The following is a 25582-nucleotide window of genomic DNA, read 5'->3' as shown; positions in this document are numbered from 1 at the left end:
GTTTGATAGCTGAACCCTTCCAGAAGCTGTTTTTTTCTCTCTCCTCCCCCCACCCTCTCACCCCAATAAACCTTACACGTTTAAATTAAAAAAAAAACAAACAACCAAACAACAAAACAACACTTGTACAGCATCTAGGGAGAACAGGAGTTTATTGAGTTTTACCTGTCTGAAAAGTGCTGGTGAAAAGTTGCCATTTCATGCTTTGTCTATAGACAAGTCAAAAGAGAAATTGTTGCAAAAAACAAGCTCATTTGAAAACTGAGTGTTTCTCCAGAGCTTCTTACCATTCCTAAGTGAACACAAATGTGAGAGTTTTTACATGAAGCTAGTTCTTTTCATTGTCAGATGCAACACCTACACTTAAGGTCCCTCACAACTATTAAAATACTTTCAGGCAGTATTAATACACGGAGAAGCAATTAGTCATATCTTCAAGAAGCCAGGTATCCCAGCTCTAAAAGTGCATAATTTAAAACATTAGTAATGGAATATTTTGAAAGAACATCTCATTCAGTATTAATGCATGCCATTATTACAAAAATATTCATTGCATATTGTAGGAACAACAACTTTCCTTTGTAGACAACAAAAAGCATGCTGAATGGTATCAGATCAATATAAATCCATTTTAATGAGGTTTAAGACACTGTTCAAGTCCCATTAAGAGCAGCTTCCTCCAACTGTGCATCAGTGTAGGCTTGCACAGCTGTTAAAAGTTTTTCACTAATGTGGCTTAGACTGGCCCCAAACTTAAAGCAGGGCATTAAGACTGAATCTTGAATTTTAGAAATCCTTCATTTAATTTGTTTAAATAAAATATTATAAACCACTGTAATAATTAGGTATAAAAGTTGTTAAGTAACAAATTTGGGCCTAACTAGCACAACATACAGGTATTTACACAAATGCAGATTTGCTGTGGTCTTTAATATTGGGAAGATATCAGAATGTGAACCACGTACTCAAGTCCACCCCCCCAAGACCGAAAGACACAAAAACCTTGGGGAAGGGTAATATAAATTGCATGTCAGCTCAACTGCCCAAGTCAGCCTAACAGCATGGCTCAGCCTGGCTCGAAGTGAGCAGCAGTCACAAGTAAACCAGGCTGGTTGTAGTCATTTTAGCAGCTGCACTTTAAGTTACACTGCAAGTAATTAACCCCAAGTCAACAGGGTATTTCTATAAAGCAGTCGATGACACCAATTTTCTTAATGGATGATGATGAAATTCACAGTAAGTCCAAAATGAAAGAGCAGATGAAAATGTGAGATGGTAAAATGATGCGACAAAACAGATATATAAATTAAACAAGAATGTTTAATCAAGACAATCCTTTCTTTTTCCTTTTTTTTCTTAAACAGAGGTTCTTCCAGAAATTTTTTAATTGGAAAATCAAAGCCTATTCCCACAATAGTGAGGCCACTTCTTTCAAGCAGCTCTGTTGTACAACTGTTACCAGGATCCTAAACTATTTTTTAAAATTGTTTTCTATTGATATTTCTGAACTAAAAAGTTTCAAAATATTGTATAGATTTTATTTGTGCTCCACATATTACAAGCAATTAACAACACAAAGAAAGGTTCAATTCCTCAGCTAGAACACCAAACTCTATACCAAGTATTACATGTACACAATACTTGCACAGTGACAAGCACAAGAAAGTACTAGTTGAGCACTTACTTTCAGATATCCATAACTCTTAAAATCCACTTCAGTTCTCCCACGCCACCCAGTCTACAATTTAAGGCATCTCCACACAGCCATCCATCCACTGACCCACCCACTCCCATACACACAATTTCTGTTGGAGGTGTTTACTCTTACAAAGAAATCACTATGTCAATCAGGTACCATTTATTATTTAACCCTCTAACTGTGTCAGCATTGAGATATGACAGTTAAACCAGTGTTAAATCAATACAATATTTACAGAGCACAGCACATTAAGCTTGAGACACTCACTTGGAGGATAAAACCACATTTTTGAGCAGGACAAAGGTCACCATTATTATGTGTTTGAAAACAGCTATTTACAGGTCCCTATGACATAACTATAGTCTGTACACTGTTCCAACGGGGCAGGCAAAAAGCAGGATAGGCATTAATTTTAAGGGAATTTAAACATACAATTTGGAAGCATATTATTATGCTACCCTGAACGCCATAAACCACCTTAACATTCTTCAAGGTGGTCTCATATCCTAGAATGGCATGTCCAGCTGATCCAAAACAGACAACACAACATTTACTTTGTGGAGAGTGTTTACTCCAGCTATTCAGACATCAGAACTTTGAAGGCAATTCGTCCCAGAAACTTGTCACGGTCATCTTGATTTTTTAAATTAGGTGAGCCCAGGATCTTACACTCAATTGCTATTTCTTCTTTGGTACCGTTGGGGGTAATTGCTAGTTGAACAGCCACTAGAGGCTGCAAATAGTGAGCCTAGTAAACAGAAAGATGGGGAAAATATTTGAGAGACCAAGAATATGTTAGCATTAAATTAACATTTTAATCCATCAGAACAGTTAGGAAAAAAGCTAATTAAGAACCGAACTTTTCAAAGTCCAATCTGATTCAGACAAACTTCTTTTTCCCAGGTTAGAAATACATTCTTCATACTATTTCTTAACTAGTATATTCAGCATAATTTGAGTCACAGACAGTGCCTTCAAGAGGCATATGACTTTACCCCTTTCTATTTTATTAGGTCCAATTCTTCTAGAAACCTTCAATGAAAGAACCTCAGAAATTTGTGTTTTCCAACTTGTTCTATTGACTCTTCTGCATGTTTTGGGTTTGGTTTGGCAGGGTGTAGCTAATCTGCTACAGAATGCAACTTTTCTAGCAGGGTTTAAAGTGTTTTGTTTTTTTTTTTAAAAGCATGACTCAACAAATACTAATAAACCAGCTTCCCTTCTCCCCTATCCCATTTACTTCCTCAGCAACAAACCATCCTGAAAGGTGTTATCTGTTTAATAACTTCACACAGAAACCTTTCCTTGAACATCCTGACAGTCTCCCTCCAGGTCAGTCATTTTCAGTGGAACAATATCAACTGGTGACTACTAAAAAATTAAAAATGAGAGTAGAATCAATTCCTTTCTTTTGCCAACACAATATTGTACCTACATCCAATTCAGTAAGAATAACTTGCATTCTCATGTAAAGTGCCTATATTATAAATAATAGCTTATATTATTATATTTTATTTTAATATAATAAAGAGCTTATTATACACTGTTAAGGCAGTATTTTATGCCATGTTCATGAAGCACTTCCATAATTTATTAATATTTTTTGGTCAGTACTGCTGACTGCTGATTAAGCAAAATTCTTTACCAGGTAAAAATTCATGTAAGTCTGTGGACTAAATACAACGCTACAGTATTATGTAAGTATAAACCTTAAATTTTAATTGAACAACATTTTGTGTTAAGACTTTTTCCTTCCTCATTAACTTAGAAGACTCTAACACATTTCTGTTGGTTTTAAGCTATCTTCTCTACCAAAGAACACACTACAGAATATTCAAACTCTCATGTACAAAGGATGATGACATGGAAGTAGATATGCTAAAATCTTTAATATGAAGCACCAGGATGAAGCAGATTGAAGTAGCTGCTTTCATTGGATAGTGGTACTAGATGTGAAATTTTCCTGTGCTCCCATAAACTTCAGTCTGGGAGGGATGAGATGCAGCTAAGCAAGGTTCCCTCGAAACTTTCCAGTTGTGATACCACACTTTGAGTTTTCTGAAAATTGTAACTAAAATCCTCATGTTTCCTCAGGGAGAGAAGCCTTCTCACCCTCAAGGTTTTTCCAAAGGGGCACACAAAATTCTATGATGTTTTGAGAAGAGATTATATCAGAATGGACTTTTACTCAGAATAAATCTGGAGGAAGAAGAGGGAAGAGAAGTAGTATCCTCATTAACCATGTCAGATCATCTAAAATTGGGAACATTCTCCAAGGTCAGAGTTGTGCCCATTGTGTTAAGCAGCAAAAGACAAAGAACCATCCAGGACCACAAAATTGTAAGATATTAGTACTTTTCTGGCTCCTACCTGAACAGGAGAAGCAAGTTTATTCAAATCTTCTTAACTCCTTTACATAATAAAGTAATTTAACAGTTCCACACTGATATAATTTAAAAATTCTGTTGCATAGCCAAGAAATCAATCAGACCCCTTAAGACCTAGTCAAATACTCAAACTTCTCACAACTCTTCTTTACTGCCTCTTCTTTTTCTCACTGTGCTAATGTTAAGAGAATTAGGCCTCACAAAAGCGAGAAATCCTAAAACCGTAACCCCTGTTCCACATGACAAAGGGAACTTGAAAGGACAATGAACCAAAAACTGGGGGGGTGGGGGGTAAGAATAATAATAACCAAGTTTTTTCTAAGTCACCTAATTCAAGCAAGGAATAGCAATGTGTTCTGTTTATCTTGATTAGCATCTTTTCATAATCTTTCATTTTCCATCAGCATAGCAGCAAGATGGGAATTTTGTTAGTAAAGTTCTTCATCCCATCTTTGGTACAAACTGGGTCTTGACATGTCAAGGTCCACAGATGCTGTATTCTGCATTTCTTAGGGAAGCAGTGCTCTCCTTCCCTATCCTTTCATTCCAAGAAAGGGAGAGTCTGTACCGACTCCAGCTGTTGGAAGCACAGGCAAGCTCTCTTTAATTTGCAAGCTGAAGTGAACAGATGGGGTACCAATTCACAACATGGCAACAAAATGGAAAATATAGAACTATCCAGAAGTAACATGAAAGCAAATGTTGAAGAAAAACAAACTCCTTCCTCAGTAATAAAAACCATGGGAGGATAAAAAAGGTTATGTAACTTCTGCAAGTATAAAGTACACTGGAAAATTAACTGACAAAGGAGTAATTTAATACAAAAATCACTTTAGAGAAATTACAACTACCCATCATGATACACTATGGATCTAATAGATTCGTAAAAAGTACCTTTATCATCAATGGTGAACAATGTTTATTAGACTAAATAACAGTAACAGGCAATATAATTTTATATTTTATAGAAGGTACAGATTTTCTGCATACAGTGATAAGTTGATGCAAAAAAAATAAAAATTAACTAAATTCAAGTTTCAGAAGACTGGAGTTTGAAAGACTGGAGTTTTACTTGTATGTATTCTGTGTTCATAAAGTAGTGAGTTTGGGGTTTTAACAACAGTAATTAAAAAACAAACCCAGACCTATCTACTACCTTGAAGTCCTTCCTCATAAAATGGGGCAAACAGGAAACATAACATGCAGAGCCACAAAGAAATATAATTAACACCACCATAAGGACTTATAAACTTAATATCCTATACAGGAACGCCAAGGATTAACTGTTAGAAAGTGTATTGCAATATGAAGACCCAGTTTACTTCTCCTGCCCTTCCCTGCATTCAAAAAGACTCCAAAAGATTTCAATGAGCAAAAAAGAGCAGCCACTCTCAAGACTGCTGTGTGCAGCCACTCCTCCATTAGGACAATGCCCAGTTTGTTCATGTCTGTCAAAGCATGTCTCCAGCCTCACTGAGTGCTGTGCAACATCTACATCTGCAATATTCCTTAGCAGTACCTCATTACAAGGTTCCAACTTCAGAATTAATCTGCTACTAGCAACTCTAAATGCACACAGAAACTAAACATTGAAAGTGAAGACCATCATTAAGGGATACTTACATGCAAGCTTTTCCCATAATAGGGGAAGTACATCAAGTCCATCGCACCATTAGGAGGAAAATAATTTATGTTAACCACACCTTCTTCCTGTAATTGCAGATAGCAACAGAAGTAGAAGTTAACATTTTCTTACATGAAAATGAAAACAAAATTAAAATGATCACCTAATGATAAAAGTGCAAGATACCTAAAAAAGAGCAACTGACTTACAAACTCACAGAATAACTCAAACCAGATTTCTCATGACAAACAGCCACATGCTGCACAAATCTGCTGCAGTAAGGATTAGCAGTACTAAACTTAGCTATCAAGTCAAAGACAGCTTGCCTTCATACTTAGGTGTCAAAGAAATGGGGAAGGGGGAAGAGTATGTTCATTGTATTGAGTTATTTAACAACCCAATCCCCCCATATATAATTAAAATCCCAAGTACCCCCAAACATGTCTGTGTATTTAGGTGAACCATGTGCTGTTTAAAGTCAGGTTTTTAAGCCTCTCAAGCCTTCACAGAGAACCACAGACACTTCTCTGCAACAGTGTCACTGCTAACATTAGGTGCCCTCTATCTTTCAAATATAGGCCAGATAAGAAGAAACCCAAATGGTTAAAATTGTGATGTTGCTGGAGTTATATCACCACCTGAGAGGAACAATGTATACAGAAACAGGCCATATCACTCAACTGGCCCCTGCAACCCCAAATCCTGGAATAAGAAGCAGCTACCAAAAAAGCTGCTGCCTAATTTCTGACTAAGGAGTTACTCAATCCATAAAATATATAAAATATGTATGTATGACTGAGCTGTCCAGATACAGGCTATCAGCATAGCAATACACAAACACCTCTCCCTATATATAACATTCTTCAAGACTGCATATCCTGGCAGAATATCAAACTGCTTCAAGTTCAAACCACTAGAAAAGCCCGCATCTAATGTGTCTTTCTGTAACAAATCAAATATATTGCCATAACCAAGAGAAGTGTCACTAAAACACTAAAACAACCTCTCCAAAATGCTAAAGGTAAGTTCAGAATATCACTGCTTGTTCCATGTAATTCACAAGTTCAAAGTGTATTAACAAGTTTCATTGCCTGTTACCATATACAACAGCTGTAATTTTAAACAGATACCCTACAAAGTTCAGAAGACAACTGCAGTAAAATCAAAACATATTTAAGAACAAGCCACAGCTCAAGTTTACCTTATTTTCACCTCCTCAAAAGAACAATACAGTATTTTTTTAGGATATGGCCATATTCTCATTCTTTGCAGTCTAAATTATTGCAATCATTAATATATATTTATTAAGTATTTCAGACCTTGAGGTTGCATATATAACTATTGAGCAGGAATATGTTGATTTTTGCCATTATTCTGTATATTACTTAAAGATCATGCAGCTGAAAATATTCACTTTTCAAATACATTGCTGAAATAATGATTAAATAATCAGCATACGGAATAACATAGGCAAACAAAATAGGAGTAGTGCTTTCTGGAGCAGCTGAATACAAAGCATACATGCAGTCATCACTATACACTAAATATATGCATTAGGCTATCAGTGCAATAGCAGGGAGGCTCTGCGACATGCAGCTGCCTATCTACTGCAACTGCTGGGGGGGTACAGATCTTCTTGAATAAGCAGTCCTAATTAATATCCCTACACAATTAAATAAAAGCAAACCAAAGACCACCTAAACTAGCTGCATTTGCTCAAGAACTTCAAGAATCAGTCTATTAGTGAGTGTCACTTTTTCTACTTACTTAGTTTCCACAAAGAGCTGCTCGACAGCCAGCAAATCTAAAAACTGGACAACTTAGCTGGACAGACTTCCAACCCACTAACTGGGTCTTAATTAAGACTGTAGTTTAGAGAGAAGAATTTACCAGATGCTGAAATAATATACAAAGACCCAAGGAAAGAATTTGGGCAGGAATGGTCTATAATCACTTGAAAAGAAGAAATTAAGACAAAGAGCATTTTTATCTCATACAGCCGTTCTTCATTCTTGTCAACTAGGAAGTGATACCTAACAAAGTCAAGATAGTCAATGAACAGCAGAAAAATATGTATTCTGGAATTCAGGCCTTTTTCTTTTCTCTAGTTAAAAACCAAAAAAAAACCATCAAATTTACCAGTTTTCAGTAAAGGCTGTCAAAACTTGAAAGAAATACTGCTTCAAGATGTTCTAGCACATGTGAAACTGCACAACTCTGGCCCCGACCTAAAGACCTAAAATGCCAATCTTCAAACTTCTTAAGAGACAGACTCTTTTGTTGGTTTGTTTCTCATTGTGGAGATTCTCAAGACTGCAGCAGGTTAGTTCCTACAGGGTGCAGGAGGAAGAACCAGCTGTAGTGAGTGTCTGCCACTGCAAACACACACTTCCCTCATCTACAGAAATTGCAGTGATGACAGCCTCAACTACATGAGGGCAGAGGCGGAAGCATTCCCAGCTACAAGTGTGCTGACTCTGAAATCACCCATCTATCTAAAATTTTTCCATTTAAAAAATGTGCAGGGAGAATAAAGAATCACCTCACAGGAGAATGCCTGAAGAACACGGATTGAAAAACTTAAAATGATGTTTTAGGTGGCCAAGACTGGCAGGATGTGCAGACAGAAGCTATTAACCTAATTCAGTATTTGAGAGACCTGTAAAAGCAAAAATACAATTCAAAAGTCAGATGGTGTGGAAAGTCAAGGCAGACACTTCTCCAAATTGCTCTCAACATATGTAGGGTTGATACACCGAAGTCCCATCTGAGCAGGAGGAAGAACTTTTTTGCTATGCACTGGAATAGATTGCCCAGAGCAGGTGTAGAATCTCCCTCACTGGAAATACTCCAGAACTGTCTGGACACAACACTGTGCCATGGGCTCTAGGACGACCCTGCTTGAGCAGGGAGGTGGGACCAGATGACCACTGTGGTCCCTTCCAACCTCTTCCACTCTGTAACTCTTAACTGTAAGAAATATTTAAAGACAGAGATGAAAGGAAAATAAAAATCAGTGAACAGTAAATCTGAAAAAACTATGAATTCCAACTGGTACCTAAGCTTACCTAAGCAAGTGAATTATTATGAACTAGGGTGAGAATAGGCTAATAAAGATAAAATAAATCCATTCAAAGTAGCAAAGCCTGACAAATATTTTCCTTGAAGTCACTAAAGAACTTATAAGATTAATAATTTTAAAATTCAAAACCATCACATTTGTGTAAATCACAAAAATTTTAAGTGGATATGGTAGCAGAACTTCATACTTATAGGAAGAAGATGCAAGAAAACACACAAAATAAATTTTTAAGTATCCCAAAGGGTAAGAAAAAGTATCATCTGCTTAGTATAGTTTTTACTATTTTCTCATAAACCATCCACAGAAAATAGCTGAAAAATAAAATCATAAGATAGGATTGCCATCAATATTTTATGAATCACCCGAAGATTAGTTCTCAACACATCACAAGGCATTTCTGGTGGAAATGAAAGTGACTGTTCTGGATCCTATTCCATGTTTCAATAAGGACTTGACATGCAAATCCAAGTTTATTCATTGATGGCACCAAGGTAAGTAGTGCAAAACACTTCAGAGAACTTGATCCCTTTAAAATGATCACAAAAAAATAACAGAGGACGGGCCAAAAATAGCCCAATGAAATTCAAAGCTGTGAACTTTGAGAAATCACATCTCCAAATACAGACTGGGAAATAGCCAGAAGAATGATTTAAATTGTAAAACAATTAAAAGAAAGACTAATGTATTACAAACAGCAAATTCACCTTCCTTTTGATGTGATCACAAATGGAGAAACGCTGTCAATTAACAATACCTCAGCTAGAGGAAAACTTCTGTCCAGTCTGGGATATCACATTGCAAAAAAAATTATGAATTAGACAAGTCAAAGAAAAAAAGAGTACTAGTAGAAGCAGAAGGAGGTCAATTGTTTTATTCTATTCAAGAGAACAATGTGAGATTTGTGAATGGAAGCAAAGGAATCAGTCTCAAGTAAGAGGAGGAATTTGCTTGCAATGGACTGTAATGGAGAGATCAAAACTTTCCAAGACCCCCTCAAAAATCAAGTATTAAAATCTGTGCCTACCACAGGTATCTAGGATGAAGGCAGAAACACTTAAAATTGTCTGTCTTATTCACTGCTGATATTTCCCAGCCCATACTTTTATCAGTCACCAGAAGCTAAAAGCCAGGACTCTGCCCCTTGCTCAAGCTACAAACTTACCAATGCTTTCACTGCTCCCCAAGCAGTCTAGGAAAAACACCCATAAGTCAAAGTAATTATTATTATGATAATTGCAATAAAACATTCTGAGTAAATCCATTGGTACATGACAAATATGCAAAGATTAGCTGTTATTATAAGTAGTTTATACTTGATTTGAAGGCAACTTTTACTTGAGCGGTAACATTAGTTTTCACACACAGTTGTCTTACCCATCATTTATAAAATTGTCTAAGGTGCACTTGCAGCATGGAGAAAAAATAAAAATAGAGGTTATGAAATGGGAAAACAAAATATAACTCACAATAAATAAATAAATAAACAAGACCACAAGTATACATGTATGCATCTTCCTCAACTCTAAACCAAGTCAGATAGTTCAAACACATGTAAGGATAAAAGAACAATCAGAAAACGTTTCTATAAGTACACTGAAGAAATTAAAAACACTAAAACTAAATTAGACATACAGTAAGATGAAAAACAAACAAAAGTGAAAAATCTCTATGAAGAAGGGAAGAGTGAAATAAACTACTTCATTATTCATCGTAATCACAAGGAAAATAAACACCACACTTATTTCTTACATTCTGAACTGACCTTAGGGGTACACTGTATATGTGGCTCTCCTTCAGGCTTCAATCCAATGACCTAAAGGAGACAAAGTTAAAATATTTACAGACTTTTTCCGCCCCTTCCACTCTTATAGACTGAATTTGAACTTTTCCCTCAATAACTATTAGTTCATACAGGGAATATATCTATCCAGTGTCATTTTTATGTGAACACAATTTTAAACTAGGACTAAGATTTAAAGTATTTTTAAATTAAATAGTTTACTCAGGTTAACTCAAAACAGTTACAGTAGTCACAGGAAGTACTATTCTCTTATTTTACATTTAGCATGTGATTTTAATGACTGAAACCAGTTAACAATTCAAGTAACAGGTAACATCATAGAAAAGTCAAATATATTGTAAAGTTTTCCCCACCTTTCATAGTTTAAGAGTTACAGAATGCATAACATTCTAATTAGAGCTCTGGAACACAGACATGAAGTAAAACACTTTACTTTGCAGAGTGGTCTATAATCTGTTTCACAGAACAGTAATTAAGAGCAAAGAACAATATACTTCTTAAAACAGGATTCAGATATTTTGATGTAAGTAGTCAAAGCCAGTACTTTGTATTGTATTAGAATGCTCAAAAAGGTCACTTCATATTAATCTCTGAAATTGCTCAATGTTTCAGTAAATTGCACTGTTCAAGAAATGCAAATATCTTGAGTAGCAAACCAAACACATATTTCAGTCCTTTCCACAGTAGTTTTTTCATACAGCAGTAGTTGGGAGCACTTGTACTAAGAACTGAAAAATAAGTAGGCACTTACTCTATTCATTTTCACAAGCACACAGGGAGTTCCTTTGGAATAGCCAAAATTTGCATCTTCCTTCCCAGAGCACTGTCCAAGATCAGAGATGTTAAATCGACAAGCCTTTTTAACAGCAGCATCACTCTGATCAAAGATCTTTCCCGGGGTACATTCTATGTTTTGGGACTGCTTCGAATCATTATATGCTGTGAAACAAAAACACCTTGTTAATCAATGGTATAAAGCATACAAGTAGCCAAAACCTGCAGATGCCTATATAAATAATGATTGTGTTACTGCCTTAATAGTTTTCTCAAAGAAGTATTTTCAGAGCACTGTCTCTTAGATCCATCTTAAGTACTTTTTCAAAGCCTATAGACAAGTAGCAGTATACTTGAAAGATAAAGAATATTACTGAAGAATGCTTTCCTGCTTTTTAAATTGTAACAATAATCACAACTTCATTAATTTTTGTTTATAAACTAACAATATAGTCTAATCCAATAAGGTACTAAAATAGTTAAGTTTTCACCTGGAAACTCAACCAGTTTTCCCTTTGCACATGCTTCTTTCACTAATATGTTGCCATTTGGTTCAATAAACTGTATTATTAAGATAGTAACAAACGTTAATAGTTAGCATTAGTTGACATTAGTAGTAGTTATGCTAAGGCTTGGTAGGCCACATGTAACCTGCAGATGAACTATATAGCAGATATTGCAATGTAAGCAGTGTAACTAGGAGATAATCTAGGAATGTACCTTTTGGCAAAAACTTAAATGTCAGAGAGATAATCGTACCAGGTAGCGAAAGAGAAGTAAGAAATTGTGATGATGAAGAAATCATGTAGAAAACATATAAAAACCCTGTGATTTTTCTGTGAAATGGGGCTCTGTCTTTGGACGCTAGTCCACAGGCTCCCGGGCCCTCAATAAAGCACCGCATAAACGACTTCGGTTGTTTGTGTTTTCTTCGGATCGGGCAACAAATACACAGGAAAACGTGCAAGCATTTCAATAATTAATATTAAATTGCCTCTACATTTACATCAGGTAGTATATATTATACTAACATCTCAAGTTGTTTCTCACTTTCTTGAGTTTCTAACATGCACAGACCACACCGTCACAAATGTTAAACTACACCCTTTTAAGATACTTTGTGGTTTCTTCTCCTCCCTTACACCCCAGCTCCCAGCTAACAAGGAAAAATGGAGAAAGGCAAAGTTCATCCTTGATGCAAGACCCACAGAACTGCAGGAGAGGCAGGCAATTATGAAATGCAGCATTCCTCCCAGGAACCCTTGGCAGAGCTCTGAAAAAAAAGCCTACTTATGGAAGCTTTTAGGCACCAAAACTATGAAGATGGAGAGATTTAAGTACAGCTGTAACTAACAAAGCAACTCATGCACACAGGTGAGATTTCACAGTACCTTCTTCATTCTGACTTACAACTTCTGAGGGGTTAAACTTATTAATATTTTCAACTGATTTCCATATTATTAGAATAACTGTACATATAGGCACATACATAAAATAATGACAAACCAGTAATTTTGCCATTCCTCAGACTTGTTCTGTGTTATCTTTTCTCCATGTTCTAAATTCAGTGTTTTAATATTTCTGTGTGTAGATACTGTGTATCAGAGTGAAAATCAATAAATTTCAATTAATTTCATCTTTGTGTGCCCCATTTTTCAAACAGACACTCAAGTTCTTCAGACTAAAGTATTCTCACTCAGTTACCAAATCATTTTGATTAAGACTAATCAGGTAAGTCTTGATAAACTTAGTCTCCAAATACAAGACCTATGTAATTTTAAATTGAATTCTTTTGGCATATGTAATTTCTACATCTTACAGTATTTAAATAACCACATCACCCAAAACTCTCCATTATGTACTGCACTATTTCTCATGCTCAGGCTCCCTGTCCAATATAGGCATTATACCCACCTTTTTCTTAACATAAAGACCTTTATAACACACATACCTATGGTAACCCTGAACTTGCATTAATCTCCATTAGCAATTAGTAACTACAAGCAAAAAATGAAATAATGTACTCGAGATTAAGATTCCTAAATCGCTTGGGTAATTGTAAGTAACTTACATTCAAGGAAGTTTTGAAGTGTAGCAACATATTCTGAATATGACTGGCTGTCACTCCTGTTAAAGTAAAATTCCAATGCAGTGTCTGGCTTTGGTGAAATCATAAGTCCTTAAAAAGAAAAAGTTCAAGTTAGGAACTACTTGAAAGATAAGTTGCTACTTATCTTTCCTTTGCCACTCTAACCCCTACTCAAATATCCATAATTGGAAGATGTCTACCATCTGTAAAGAAGCATTGATATTACCCCTATATTCCAGAGTACTGGAAGGTACTTCATGTTTGAAGCCAGTAATCAAAATCAGCATTATATTATCCAACCCAATGTACAACTGCAATTCACAAACCAAACCCAAGTGATTAGGAAAAGCAAAATCAGCAGTTCAATCACTTTCAATCAAAGATTTTTATTGATCCACTTTCCACACACAGCAAATTAAGTTTAAAAAATAATTGAAAAAATACCCAAAACCACACCCAGAAAACCTTCACTTCAAGCAATAGTTCAAAGCTTTAGGCAATACAAAGTGAAGCTATGATTGTATTATTCTCATAGAAACACAGAAAAACTATATTTAAAAATTTGATTATGCATAAAGGTGGCTTGAAAGTTACCCCAGTCAAAACAGATAAGCCAAGTTAGTTTTCAGTCTTCTCCTCCACCTCCTCAAACAATGTTTAGGTGCCACCTGTTCCATGGGGAATACAAGACACTTTACACAGCCCCACGGGCACGGCTCAGCCAGGCTGGGAACCGCCAATGCTCGGGTGCTGCCTCGTGCCCCACAGCATCCGAGTCCCCTGGGGGAGCTCCAGCTCCCTTTGGGGCTGGCTGGGGGCTCTGGGGCAGGAACCACCCATGGCCAGGAGCCAGAGCTGCAGGAGGTACATGGGTCACCAAAGGCTGAATCCAGCCTCAGCTGAAGGATGGACAAGACACACATGCAATAACGTAAGCGTTGGCCCTCTCAAGAGCTGAACTGCCCCTGCTTCCCAGCATATGGCCCAGAAAGCTGCAGAGTTCAATCTGAGGGATTTCACTGGAGCAGATGAAAGCAAAAGGCACACTGATACACCCAGCCTGTGCCACCAGGAGCTGTCACTTACACAGGCACCTGATGCTTCTATTACTCACCACAGCTTCTGTAGCAGATGAAATAGCACTACACCACCTGATTTTGCAGCAGAGATTAAATCAGTTCAAAAAAGGGTATATAACTGATTGTCTTATTCCCTTAAGGTAACTCTTATTTACTGTAAATAATTAGCACAGATAAAAACCCTGTGGCTGTGATTAACAGGTGGGTGTCCATACATCTCTCTTCAAGTACAGCTGAGAGCAGACATTGGAGTTGCATGAAAGAAAAAAAACAAAACAAAACACAAAAAATCCAAAACCCAACCAATACTTCATCAGATTAATTTTCTTCTAAATTAGAATATTAAAATTGTTTGATCAAAGTCAAATTTGACATAAAGAAAGACGCTGCAATTACACAGCAATCGATTGCATCATCTTAGGATGCCAAGTAGTTTTCCTGTCCTCTGGCAAAACCAATTAAAACTAGATTCTCAAATGAATTAAATTTAAGACAGAAAATAAAAATCTCACAAAACAAACAAACAAACCAACAAAACAAGAACAACAACAACAACAAAACAAAACCAAAACAAAACAAACCCACCACCAGGCCTTGTTTATAAAATAATAAACATTTAAGAAAGTAAGACTGCAATGGGAAGATAAAGTCAGGTTATTGCAGTCAACCATCACAGTAAGGTTTTGTAAAGCACATCAAAAGTGTAGTTCAGCAGCCCAGATCTATTGAGGATTTACCTACAGAAATGGCCAAGCTTTGCATCCAAAGGCAGAAATTATTTACAAATACTTAAAACTTGCAAATAATAAACATCTGCACTAGAAATTCATCACCAACAAATATCTTCCAGCTTTTTTAAAAAAAAACAGATACAATTTAATGATTTTTATTCTAGGTCTCTTACAGGATTCCAAATAAATCATAAGTCCTCTTTTTTTGCAATAACAGCAGTTAAATTATTTCCATGGAAGCCGTAAGTAGTGGCCTTAATGACTGACAGGCCATATAAAACTACAAACACTATTTTGACTGCAGACTACTTTGCACCATCACAGTAATTTTCTGGCCTTCACACTGAACTGGGATTCAACAAAATAAAAGGCAATTAGTAGCAGGGCTGAAAAAATCACTGAAGGGGTTTTACACATGCTTTTAGGGGATAAGAGATTAATATCTACAGAACTATAATGTAAATTCAGGACCTAAATGGTATTTTTCAAAAGGGGTATGACAAAATAACTAAACCAGTCATCAATGAATGAAAAAATAATTTGAAGAGATTTACTGCTTCAGGGGAATGTCAGAAACATCCTACAAAGAAGGGACTGCTCCACTTCCAGTGAATTTCATTCTGCCTAAGAACTATGGTATAAATTCCACAGAAAAAGCTATTTGAAGGACTGATGCACAGACTGTGAGAGATGCAGGACTTGAGCTCTTCTAGAGGAACAGAATTAACAACCTCAGCATAGGATCACATCTAGGATTGTAAAAGAGATTAATTATTTTAGAACTGCAGGACAGATTTCACAAAAAAGATTTTAAAATCATCTGGATATGATTTATACTATTTTAGCCCAGTGTACAAAGCAAGTCGGATATCAATTATAAAATAAATCAATTGTGAGATTTCCAAGTATGTTTAACATAAGAGCAGAACCTTTGACCTACGGCATCCAGGTTTTGTTTGTAGATTTTAGGTTTTTTTAAAGAATTTAAGTTTACAGCCAGGAACATTACATGTCTCACTGCAAATGAAAAATGACAGAGTTAAGGAGAAACACTGAAACAGAAACAAGCAATTTGATTAACTTTAATGTATGAGTTACTAAAGACATGGTTAATAAAGATATATATAATTCAGAAATGTTACAGGAATTCTTCAGTTAAAAACTAATTATGGAATACATACTTTTAGAAACAAACATCCTTTACGACTTATTTCAAAGCCAAGGAAAATTAATACCCTGAACTGTATGAGAGAAAAAATGTCACTCAAGACCGGCATTAAGCCACAGCTACCCACAGCTCCATCCACTAAGGTGCTTCTGACTTCCACAACAGACATGGAGAGAAATGGTCAACTAAACCACCTTTTTTTCCCTCATTTATTTTAATTCTCTCTTTTTTTTTTTTTCCTATTCTTTCCAGCATCTAGTCCCATTTTAACCCTAAAAAAACAGCACAAATCCTCAAAATCCCTCACAATATGACACTTCTTAGAGAAGCCAGAACACAACACCAAAACAAATTCTGTTCAGAATCCAGAGACATTTATCACACAGCCCCAACTGCAATTTGCTCACACAAAGATCACTGTACCATCCTAAATGTGGTTACAGCTGCAATATGATGTTCAATTTTAAGAGCTTTGCATTCAACAAAAGGAAGAAGTATTTTAAAAAATGTGGTCTCACTTCCACAAATATATTATTATACTGGGGAAGGTATTAACCCATCTTATTCCTAATTTTTATTTGTATAGGGCTGGTTTTTTTACCATACAGTTCCCTGAAGCAGCCAGCAGTGAGACAGGTGGGCAGTACACAAAGGAAGCAAGAGACCACTTTCAGCAGCAGCTACGTGTTACACAGTCTTAGCTTCATCATAAAACACAACCCTTTCTCTAGTGGATCCCAATGTAGCAGGTCTACAATCCCTGAAGTCCACAGACATTCCATGTCAGCTGGAAGCTACCTAATATTGTAACAAAAACTTTGCAAAGGCCTCTGTCCCACAGTCCTTACATGCTCTTGAGCAGATCACACCTACAGTACAGCCTTCTGGTACCTTCTGCAAAGTATCAAACACTAATCAAGGTGGCCTCCCACCTGATGCAAGAGAACTGGTTTAAAGTATCTTTAAAGCAAAGTGATTTAACTATGAACCCACTTCTACATCAGCATGCTGTGCAGATCTGCAGGCAAAATTGTGGTCTACATGACAAATTCAACTGACAGGAGCTTAGAAGAAAAAACAATAAACGTTAGTACATACACACAAAAAACTACTGCCTGAATTTATGCTACAAACATATATAACCTGCCTCATACCAAGTTTTACCTTTGCAACCTGCAAGTAACTGAATAATGACCACGATTTCCCATAAGTAGTTCATACTTCAAAAAAGCTCTCAAATGAATCTCAGTTGTTAAACCAGACAGAGGTTTATGAAAAAATAAATACAGCGTTACCTGGACTAGAAATCCGGTCACGGTATTTCGGAATATCACTGCTCAGTGTCTGAAGCATAACCCACATTGTGAATGTGAAGAGTGCTGCTAGGAAGCCATAGAATACCAGATAGAATAGCAAGATCAATCCTGTAAAGAAAAAGCAAAAATTACTATTTTTGTTTCATCTAATTCCATTACCTATTTTGAAAATCAAAAATAGGAAATTAGCAATACAATGTTTGTAGTCATAAATACGCCTCTAGAATACATATGTAATGCACAGTGCACAATAATGTATACAAAGAGGTTTTCTTAATACTTTCTGATTCTTAGAGCTTATAGGACATTTTAGCATGTCTATTTTTAAGAGAGAAGCATTAAAAAACACTGTTTGGGCTATATAGGACAACTGGCAAAACTGACTAAGCAGTGCATTAGAAGAAAAATAAACTGTCATTTGTTTACTGGAATTTCAGCTTTGCATCTGGTTGTTGGGAAGATGAAAGAACTGAGGGAAAAGATAAAATTATTACACTGGATCCAGACCAGGGAAGAAGCAATTGGTGCTTTAATAACATAGTTGATATTTGAGGGGACTCCACACACAGCAATCCTGCACACGTCCTGTTACAAGATACTTCTCAATGTGAAAATGCTTTCTGCCACTTGTTTTTGAAAACAAACCAAGCCTTCTCTTCAGATTTATCCAGCCTAACACACACACCTGCTTTACCAATCTCCCTGGGGACCCAGCAAGCCCACTGAATTCACCAAATAAACAGATAGTACCAGCTTCAACTTGTTTTGTTAACTCAATACAAACGTAAAAAAATGTGTGCAATTCTGTTTTAAGGCTTACGGACACATACAGAGACATTGTCAAAAAGTATGGGAACTATTAAAAGTAGTGAAGGGACTGAATGCTTGGACTGAGAGCCATCTTTAAAACCATTCCAATTCAAAAATGAAACCAAATGTTGACACAAATTCAATTTTTTATTGGATATTCTAGCTGTAAGAGTGCTATCAGAAGCCAGAGATATAACCTGGGTATGAAGAAAAGCACTTCAAAGTCATTATGCAACATCTTACCACTGACACTTAATTACATGAGAGAATCAAGTGCAGAACTTTTTAACCTTTCACAGAAAAGGAAAGAGCAAAAGCAAACACAGCTGTACCCCAGTGCTATGTACTGTCCAATGGAAGATGACAGAAGCAAGCCTAAGCCCTGGCTCCTGTCCCAGAAATTATGCTTGCATTTTGCACTGAAATAGTCTCTAGTGTAGTATGGTCCCCAGAAACCCATGACTGCTAAAAATCCAAGTACCCATTTTACTTCTCCCAAAAGAATTCTGTGTACATCTATTAAAATAATGATGTGGTTTCCAAATTCTTTACTGCAAGTAAAGCTCTCAACAGCAACCAGCTGAATGTCAAAGGATTTTTGGTTTGGTTTTAGTTTTCCATCTCACATGTTGAGATGGAAATCTGCAATAACCTGAAAATGATCAGGTATTTAAAATACATTTGAAACCACCAAGACGTAAGATTCTACACAACAATCAGAAGTAGCAAAGTATGTAAACACAAAAACAAGATTACTCTGTAATGAACAAGACAGCTGAGCATCTATTGTGAATGATTTCTAAGGTTATTTAGAAACTATTTAGCGGCTAAAATAACATAAAAACAAACAGTAGAAATTTTAGTCAACAAAACCCATTACAAAAGTTTCATCTGTAATACATCCAATATGTTTCTGGGTATTACAAAAGCAACCAAACGAAAAAGCTCCCTTACAAAATCTCAGGTCAGCTCTCATTTTGATCCATACAATTTCATCAACTACTGGATGCTTTCACTGAACTGTCTAGAAAGTACACTTTCCATCAAGTGACCAAGACATTCACCAAAAAGTCCCAATGGAACAGAAGAACTTGACATGTAAGACAAGACAAGCAGCTACCATGGCAAGTAGAGTAAAAGCAAGAAAATCAGGGAAATTAATTCAGAATACACCCATATTTTAATTTCTAAAAGAATACACCAAACTTAATTGGAAAAAGAAAAAACTGATGATCATAACATGGGCAATCAGAGCACCATGGTGTGCAGTTCTAAGCAGACATGGCCCTAAGAAGAATCCTGCTTTGGGCCTGAAGTACAACATCACCTGCATTCCTGGCCTCAGAGCTGACCCTGAAGAGCAGGTGCCAGGAGGAGCAGCTGCCCCCATGGGTCACTGGTGCCCCACCCATCTGCACAGCCCCTCACTCCAGCGGGGCCAGGACCCCTTCCCCAGCAAGGGAGCAGCAGGACAAAGCTGGGGACCCCTCACGGTCTGAAGGGAGCACCAGGACAGGGGTAACAGTGATCCCCACTCCGTGGTAGAGACTGCAGTGACAACAGCACCTTCCCCAGCCCCTCTCCCTCCCAGCAGCAGCCCAACCTCCAGGGATATGCAGCAGGAACACGGCTGGAAAAGCTGTTTCTATTCACAGCCCTGAAGCTCCACCAGACTCCCCCAGCCCAGCAAAGCGCATGCGTGCTCACACACAGATTATTTTTAATCTTTATTTTAATACAGCTTGTAAATGCACTGCAGAATGCTGACCACTAAACTGACCCATTTACACTACTTTGCCACATTAAAAAGAGGGAAAAAACAAATAACAAAAATCCCCTCTGCAACTTCCGACAGCCCCAAACTGAGTAAGCTGCTCTTTGTGAGCCCATTAGTACTAATTATCCTTAGCTAATCAGTGAGCAAGCCATAACCTGTCAAGAAACTCTGCCAAAATAACTTCACATAACAGCATATTTCTTGTCAAGAAACAAGATGTACCCAAGCAACAGTGAAAAGCTATCCTCCATATTTTCTCCAAAGTACAGCTTCCACATCTAACATGCAACCAAATTCAATTGTTGTAAAACATCTTGTATGCCAAAACAGTAACACAAAAAAAGCTCAAAAACAAAATTCTGAATTACAATTTACCTATCTGTTTTGGTTTGCTTTTCTTTTTGTAGGGCTTCACAGTACCAAAACCACTTCTTTGTATCCTAACCACATTGACAAACAAGTCAAATCTGGAAAACTTCAATTTCTGAACCAACATGTTGATACTGTCATTCATTGGAATTCATTTGCAGGAATCAAAACACTTCACTGTGAAAATTAGAATTTCTGACTCTGGTGAATGCAAGATATTACATACATGGCCATTATTTCCATGGAATACAAGCTTTCCAAACTTCACATGGCAAAAGCAATGAAAAGCAAGTGACTCTGCCATAAATCAGACTGGCAAATCTACCATATGTAATGCATAGTTAGATACATACAGGAATATAAACACTCCCACAAACAGGGTGGCAACTATTCAATATTACCTGCAACAACAAAAATTAAGTTCTGTTTTTATGGTTTGTTGGATTCCATGCCACACTGATCCTATCACCTGCATGATTGTCCTTGAGCATCTTTAACGAATGGGATTTCAACAGCCAATTGATGTTCCTACTGACTACTACCAGTACCAGGAACATCAAGGAGTTTTACTTCACCTGCAGATGGCTTCCTTTAACCTAACAAAACTACACACATGAAATAATAACTAATCATGTTTCAATCTTATTTCTTGGACACTCAAGAATTACTGTTTTCCAGATTTGGGCAACAGCAGAGGAAGAGAAAGACTTGGAAGAAATATAACTCAGCCCATGTTATATTTTATGTCACAATAAGCCAAGGCTCCACACAGAAAATGGCTACACCTCAGGAGACAATAAAAACTGTAAAGTGCAACACTTGTGAAGAATCGCGAAAGCCAGGGTCTGATGCCATGATTAAGCATTTAGAACACCCCACCCCCCCCCAAAATTCACTTACTGTACTACAAGAGCATACTGATATCTGTAACAAGACAAAGCAAGATGTGCTTTTTCAAAACAATCTGAGCCAAGGAAAATAAAATATTCTACTACTGCAATGGCAGACAGTGATGCCAGAATATTTAATATTACAGTACTCATGAAGAAAGCTAAATGACAATAAATCCCTGCTCAAAACACCAATAAAGAAGACAGAATAACCAGGTCAGAAAAGCAGTTAAAACTCTGACAGCATCTTTTTTTTCTTCACTGAATTCCAACCATCAATTCAGTGAAGACAAAAAAAGAAGCAAAGCTGGATCCTTCATTCTGGCAGCCAACAAGAGCGTATTTCCATTAACATGGTGGAAAGCTTTCCGAAAAATAAGGTGTTGTGTCTTGTTGGTGGAGTTCTTGCTTGTTTGTAATTACAAACACATGTCTGTGCACCAAAGGATACAACTAAGCATTCAAAAGAAAATTCAGTAGGTCTGAATTTCTATATACTTCAAGGCAATGCTACCTCTACCTCGAATACCCTGACACAACCAGCATTACAAAAAGACTTTATACATTTGACATGACATCTAGTGTGACCAGAGATGAAGTATTGCTACAGTCTATATTGCCCTTCTTTTTTGGCACAAATTATTTTTCTGTAACCTTATGCAAAAAGAGTTAACAATCTTGTAAGACAGTAAACACATCTGAGTATGTAGTGAGCATCTCACTACAAGACGTTTACGGCGACCTCACTCCATTCTTGCTAACTCTAGGCAGACATAGCACCTTGCAGAGTGTTTACAAGCAGAGACAGATGCTGATCTTCCTTCTACTTGCAGGAAAGTCCCACCCAGCAGTCTGCTGAAACCTCCTCTCTCTGCTCTACCTGATTAAACGCTGGGTTAGTCAGACCCACCCTCATTCCCATCACGTCTTCTATCAGGTGGAGGACTAGCTGCTGAGAACAGCACAGACTCAAGTAAGCAGTTTTCCCCAGTATTTTCTGTCTCTTTTGATACAACAAATGGTTATCCTGAATAATTAAAAATATAAGAAGTTGGGAGGGTGGGGAATGTGTGTAGGTTTGGATGTCAACTTGTGAAAGATTCAAACTGAAGTACCCCTCAAGTCTGCAAAAAAATAAGGTGAAAGTTTCCAATTTTTTTCCCGTAGAAGACCTATTATAGAGTTTTCACCAAGTTTTAAAAAGCAATTCTTTATCAAACTCTTAAAATGCAACCTCTATTACATGACAAATGAGTACAGGAAGCACTTGTGTTTGATCTTTTCACAAATCCTGATGTGGAAATGGCAGATAGAGGAGTACTCCAATGCCATAGCATTGGGATTCACAGAGAGTCACTGCCTTGCACTTACCATTTACATAAGCCCCCAGGACTGTGTCAGACTAGGGCAAAACATGCACATACTGTGAATAATTACTTAACGGTTTCTCTAGTGCTCCTGTCTTATTTCTGTGAGGAAGCTGTCTTGAGACAAGAGAAACACGCACAGAAGAATCAGAGCCAGCTGAATTCTCATCGTGCTGCCCCTGGAGACATGACAACCCAGCAGACTGGCAAGCAGAGCTCTCCTCCCCTATGTCCTCGCCTTTCAGCCCAGAGACCAGCAACAGAAAATGAACTGTATGTAGTCGGTGAAAGAGCTCTAAGCTCACACCCCTACTGCAAGAGCAGGAGACCAAACCCTGCATATTCTCCTGTACCAACAGAGCCTAATTAGTGTCCTGCCATTAAAATGTAAAACCGAACAGAAAGCCACACACCAAGCCCCTAAACAGACAGGCTATAATTAAATTAAATTAAATAAGCATAGTATGTTAATCATGGAATGCCAAAAACAAACCAATATTGATCAAAAAATACACTGAAAATATGGTGTTACTGCACATTCACCTCCTAATGTCCAGGCTGAGGAAATGGTATATAGTAGTAACAACATGTCAATCACCTAAACTATTAAATAAAACTTCTTAATGAAGTAAAATTACTTGACTTTCCTACACAAAATAGAATTATTCAAACTGTCTATAGATACTTTCTCAAGTAGCTGTAGAAACTCAGTTGCCAACTAAGTCATCTCAACTTCAAATGTTATCTACTGGCCTTGATCTAACATGGACTAGGAACATCCTAAGCAACATCCTACTAGATAGGTTTAAACAGAGAAGATGGTTTCATCCTCACCTTTTTTTAAAAAAAACAGAAAAACTTGCAAGCTATTTCTAACATATCTACAGTCTGTGCTGCTCAGCCTCATGACACAGCCAGACTTCTGCAATCCACACACCCAGCCCACGCACTTGAGGAAACCTGCCTGTACAGAAAGATCACTAGACAACAGAATAGTGGAAATTTCCTATCCTTTGCTATTCAACTGGCAGAGTAGCTGCAAGCTCTTATTTCCATCTGAATGGAAGGGAACTCCTGTCAGAGCTCGGGCCCTCTCCTGACAGAGAGGAGACACTGGCACGGCAGAGAAAGCACATCCCAATGCACAGTACGCTTAAAGCTCCTCCTCGCTATTTCAACATCAATATTCATTGAGATCGTGTCAAGGCCAAGGATGTATTGGCCTGTTCCTTAACACCACGCTGAGAGTCTTGTTGGTTTTGTAAGCACAACTATTACGTATCCCAACTACATCCAAGTTTTGGGAGGAGACGCAGCATTTTCTGAAGTCAGTAAATATGTCTCATGAGGGCTGAAGAAACATCCTAATATTAAGCATTTGTACAACCGCTTAATATGAGAAAACACACTCGGAAAATCCAAATATTTTTATTGGAAGTAACCAGATTACGATAACATGCTTTCCAGCTCAGAAGAAAGCAATAGGATGACTACCTGAAAATAGAAAAACAAACACTGCCCTCACAGGCTTTACTGGAGAACCCTCATTTAAAGCTTCCTTAAGAAAATAAAAGGCCCAGAAGCCCTACGCTGGAACAAATTTAGCACCATGACGCACAACCACACACAACGATCACTTTCTGGAATTGGGGCTCGTGAACTTTTGGGGGGGGGCGTCTGGGGATTTTCCTTTACTGTCTCTCCCCGACCTGCGGCTCCAAGTACAAAGGCAATTCGCGCTCATTCATTCTGGATTCCGTGAGCCGCTGGAGTGCGGGGGGGGGGCGTGGGGCACGGCTGGAGCGGGGGAGCTGCCCCGACACGCGCAGGCTGCGGGCGGTGCGGACGATGCCGCGGGCGGGGCCGCCCCGCACCTCGAGGCGGAAGCCCGTCACGGTCGCACCGCGGCAGCCCCCGGGGCGCCGCCGGCGGAGCGGGCGGGAGAGGAGCCCACGCGCCCGCACCGGTTGCGGGGCGGGCGCTGAGTCAGCTCGGGACGCGCCCCGGGAACTCCCCCTTCCCCCCGACCCCCACCCCCGCTGTCACGGACGGAGCTATTTTTAGACCAGCGGTTGTAACGGACACCGGGGCGCGTGCGCCGCCGCGGCCGCTCGGGCCGCCTCACCTGTGCGCCGCCCCCGCATCCCCGTGGGGACCCTCCCGCATCCCGTCCCCTCATCCCCGCGGGGGGCCCTCCAGCCCGTCCCCGCATCCCCGCGGGGGGCCTCCCGCATCCCGCCCCCCCGCCCCCCCCCCCCTCTCGTGCTTGGCCCCGTTCCCCGCCGCCCCTCGGCTTCGCCGGCGCCTCGCCCCGCCCTTGATCCCCGCGGCAGCCCTTACCCCAGCTCTTCGCCGTGCGCCCCAGGAACTCGCCGCTGTTGGGGTTGTAGATGAACTGCCGCCACTCGGCCATGCTCTGGCGGAAGGGCTTCTTCGTATCCTTAGACATGGTGAGGCGAGGAGCGGCCGCGTCGCGCACTCCGGCGGCAGAGCCTCCCCGGCAAAGAAAGCCGCAGCCAGCGCCCGCTCCCAACCGCTAAGTAACTGCGGCCGCGGCGCCCGGCGGGAGAGCGGGCGGGGGCCGGGCACGCCGGGACCTTCCCCAATCCCGCCCTCCTT

General features: G+C 38.6%; 1 protein-coding gene across 2 annotated transcripts; it reads right to left on the bottom strand.

Moving 5' to 3' along the window:
* Window positions 1-135: 135 nt before the first annotated feature.
* On the bottom strand, window positions 136-25582 carry ATP1B3 (ATPase Na+/K+ transporting subunit beta 3). Of its 2 annotated transcripts, XM_088060841.1 has the most exons (8): window positions 25304-25582; window positions 17730-17858; window positions 13439-13546; window positions 11345-11532; window positions 10555-10605; window positions 9955-9981; window positions 5710-5796; window positions 136-2447 (listed from the first exon to the last, which is right to left on the bottom strand). In XM_088060841.1, exons 1-8 carry the CDS (start codon window positions 25410-25412, stop codon window positions 2277-2279), a joined length of 870 nt encoding a protein of 289 aa, XP_087916967.1. In that variant the 5' UTR covers window positions 25413-25582; the 3' UTR covers window positions 136-2276. The 2 variants fall into 2 exon arrangements, with proteins under 2 accessions (XP_087916967.1, XP_005527116.1); XM_005527059.3 differs by lacking the exon at window positions 9955-9981 and having other exon boundaries at window positions 25304-25579.

This window comes from Pseudopodoces humilis, chromosome 11, assembly GCF_049639895.1.
Source record: "Pseudopodoces humilis isolate 2021_Gansu_Grassland_sample_001 chromosome 11, ASM4963989v1, whole genome shotgun sequence".
NCBI lineage: Eukaryota > Metazoa > Chordata > Aves > Passeriformes > Paridae > Pseudopodoces > Pseudopodoces humilis.
Note: the sequence above shows the minus strand (reverse complement) of the source record. Positions and strands in the feature narration are given on the sequence as shown.

What these genes read in the sequence shown, in the direction of transcription:
- ATP1B3 (XM_088060841.1), bottom strand. Translation starts at nt 25,412, where the DNA reads ATGTCTAAGGATACGAAGAAGCCCTTCCGCCAGAGCATGGCCGAGTGG. An exon ending in TGCTTGTGAAAATGAATAGA is followed by an intron (nt 10,606 to 11,344) that starts GTAAGTGCCTAC and finishes TGTCTCCTTTAG; the next exon opens with GTCATTGGATTGAAGCCTGA. An exon ending in GGGGAGCAGTGAAAGCATTG is followed by an intron (nt 5,797 to 9,954) that starts GTAAGTTTGTAG and finishes CTGCAATTACAG; the next exon opens with GAAGAAGGTGTGGTTAACAT.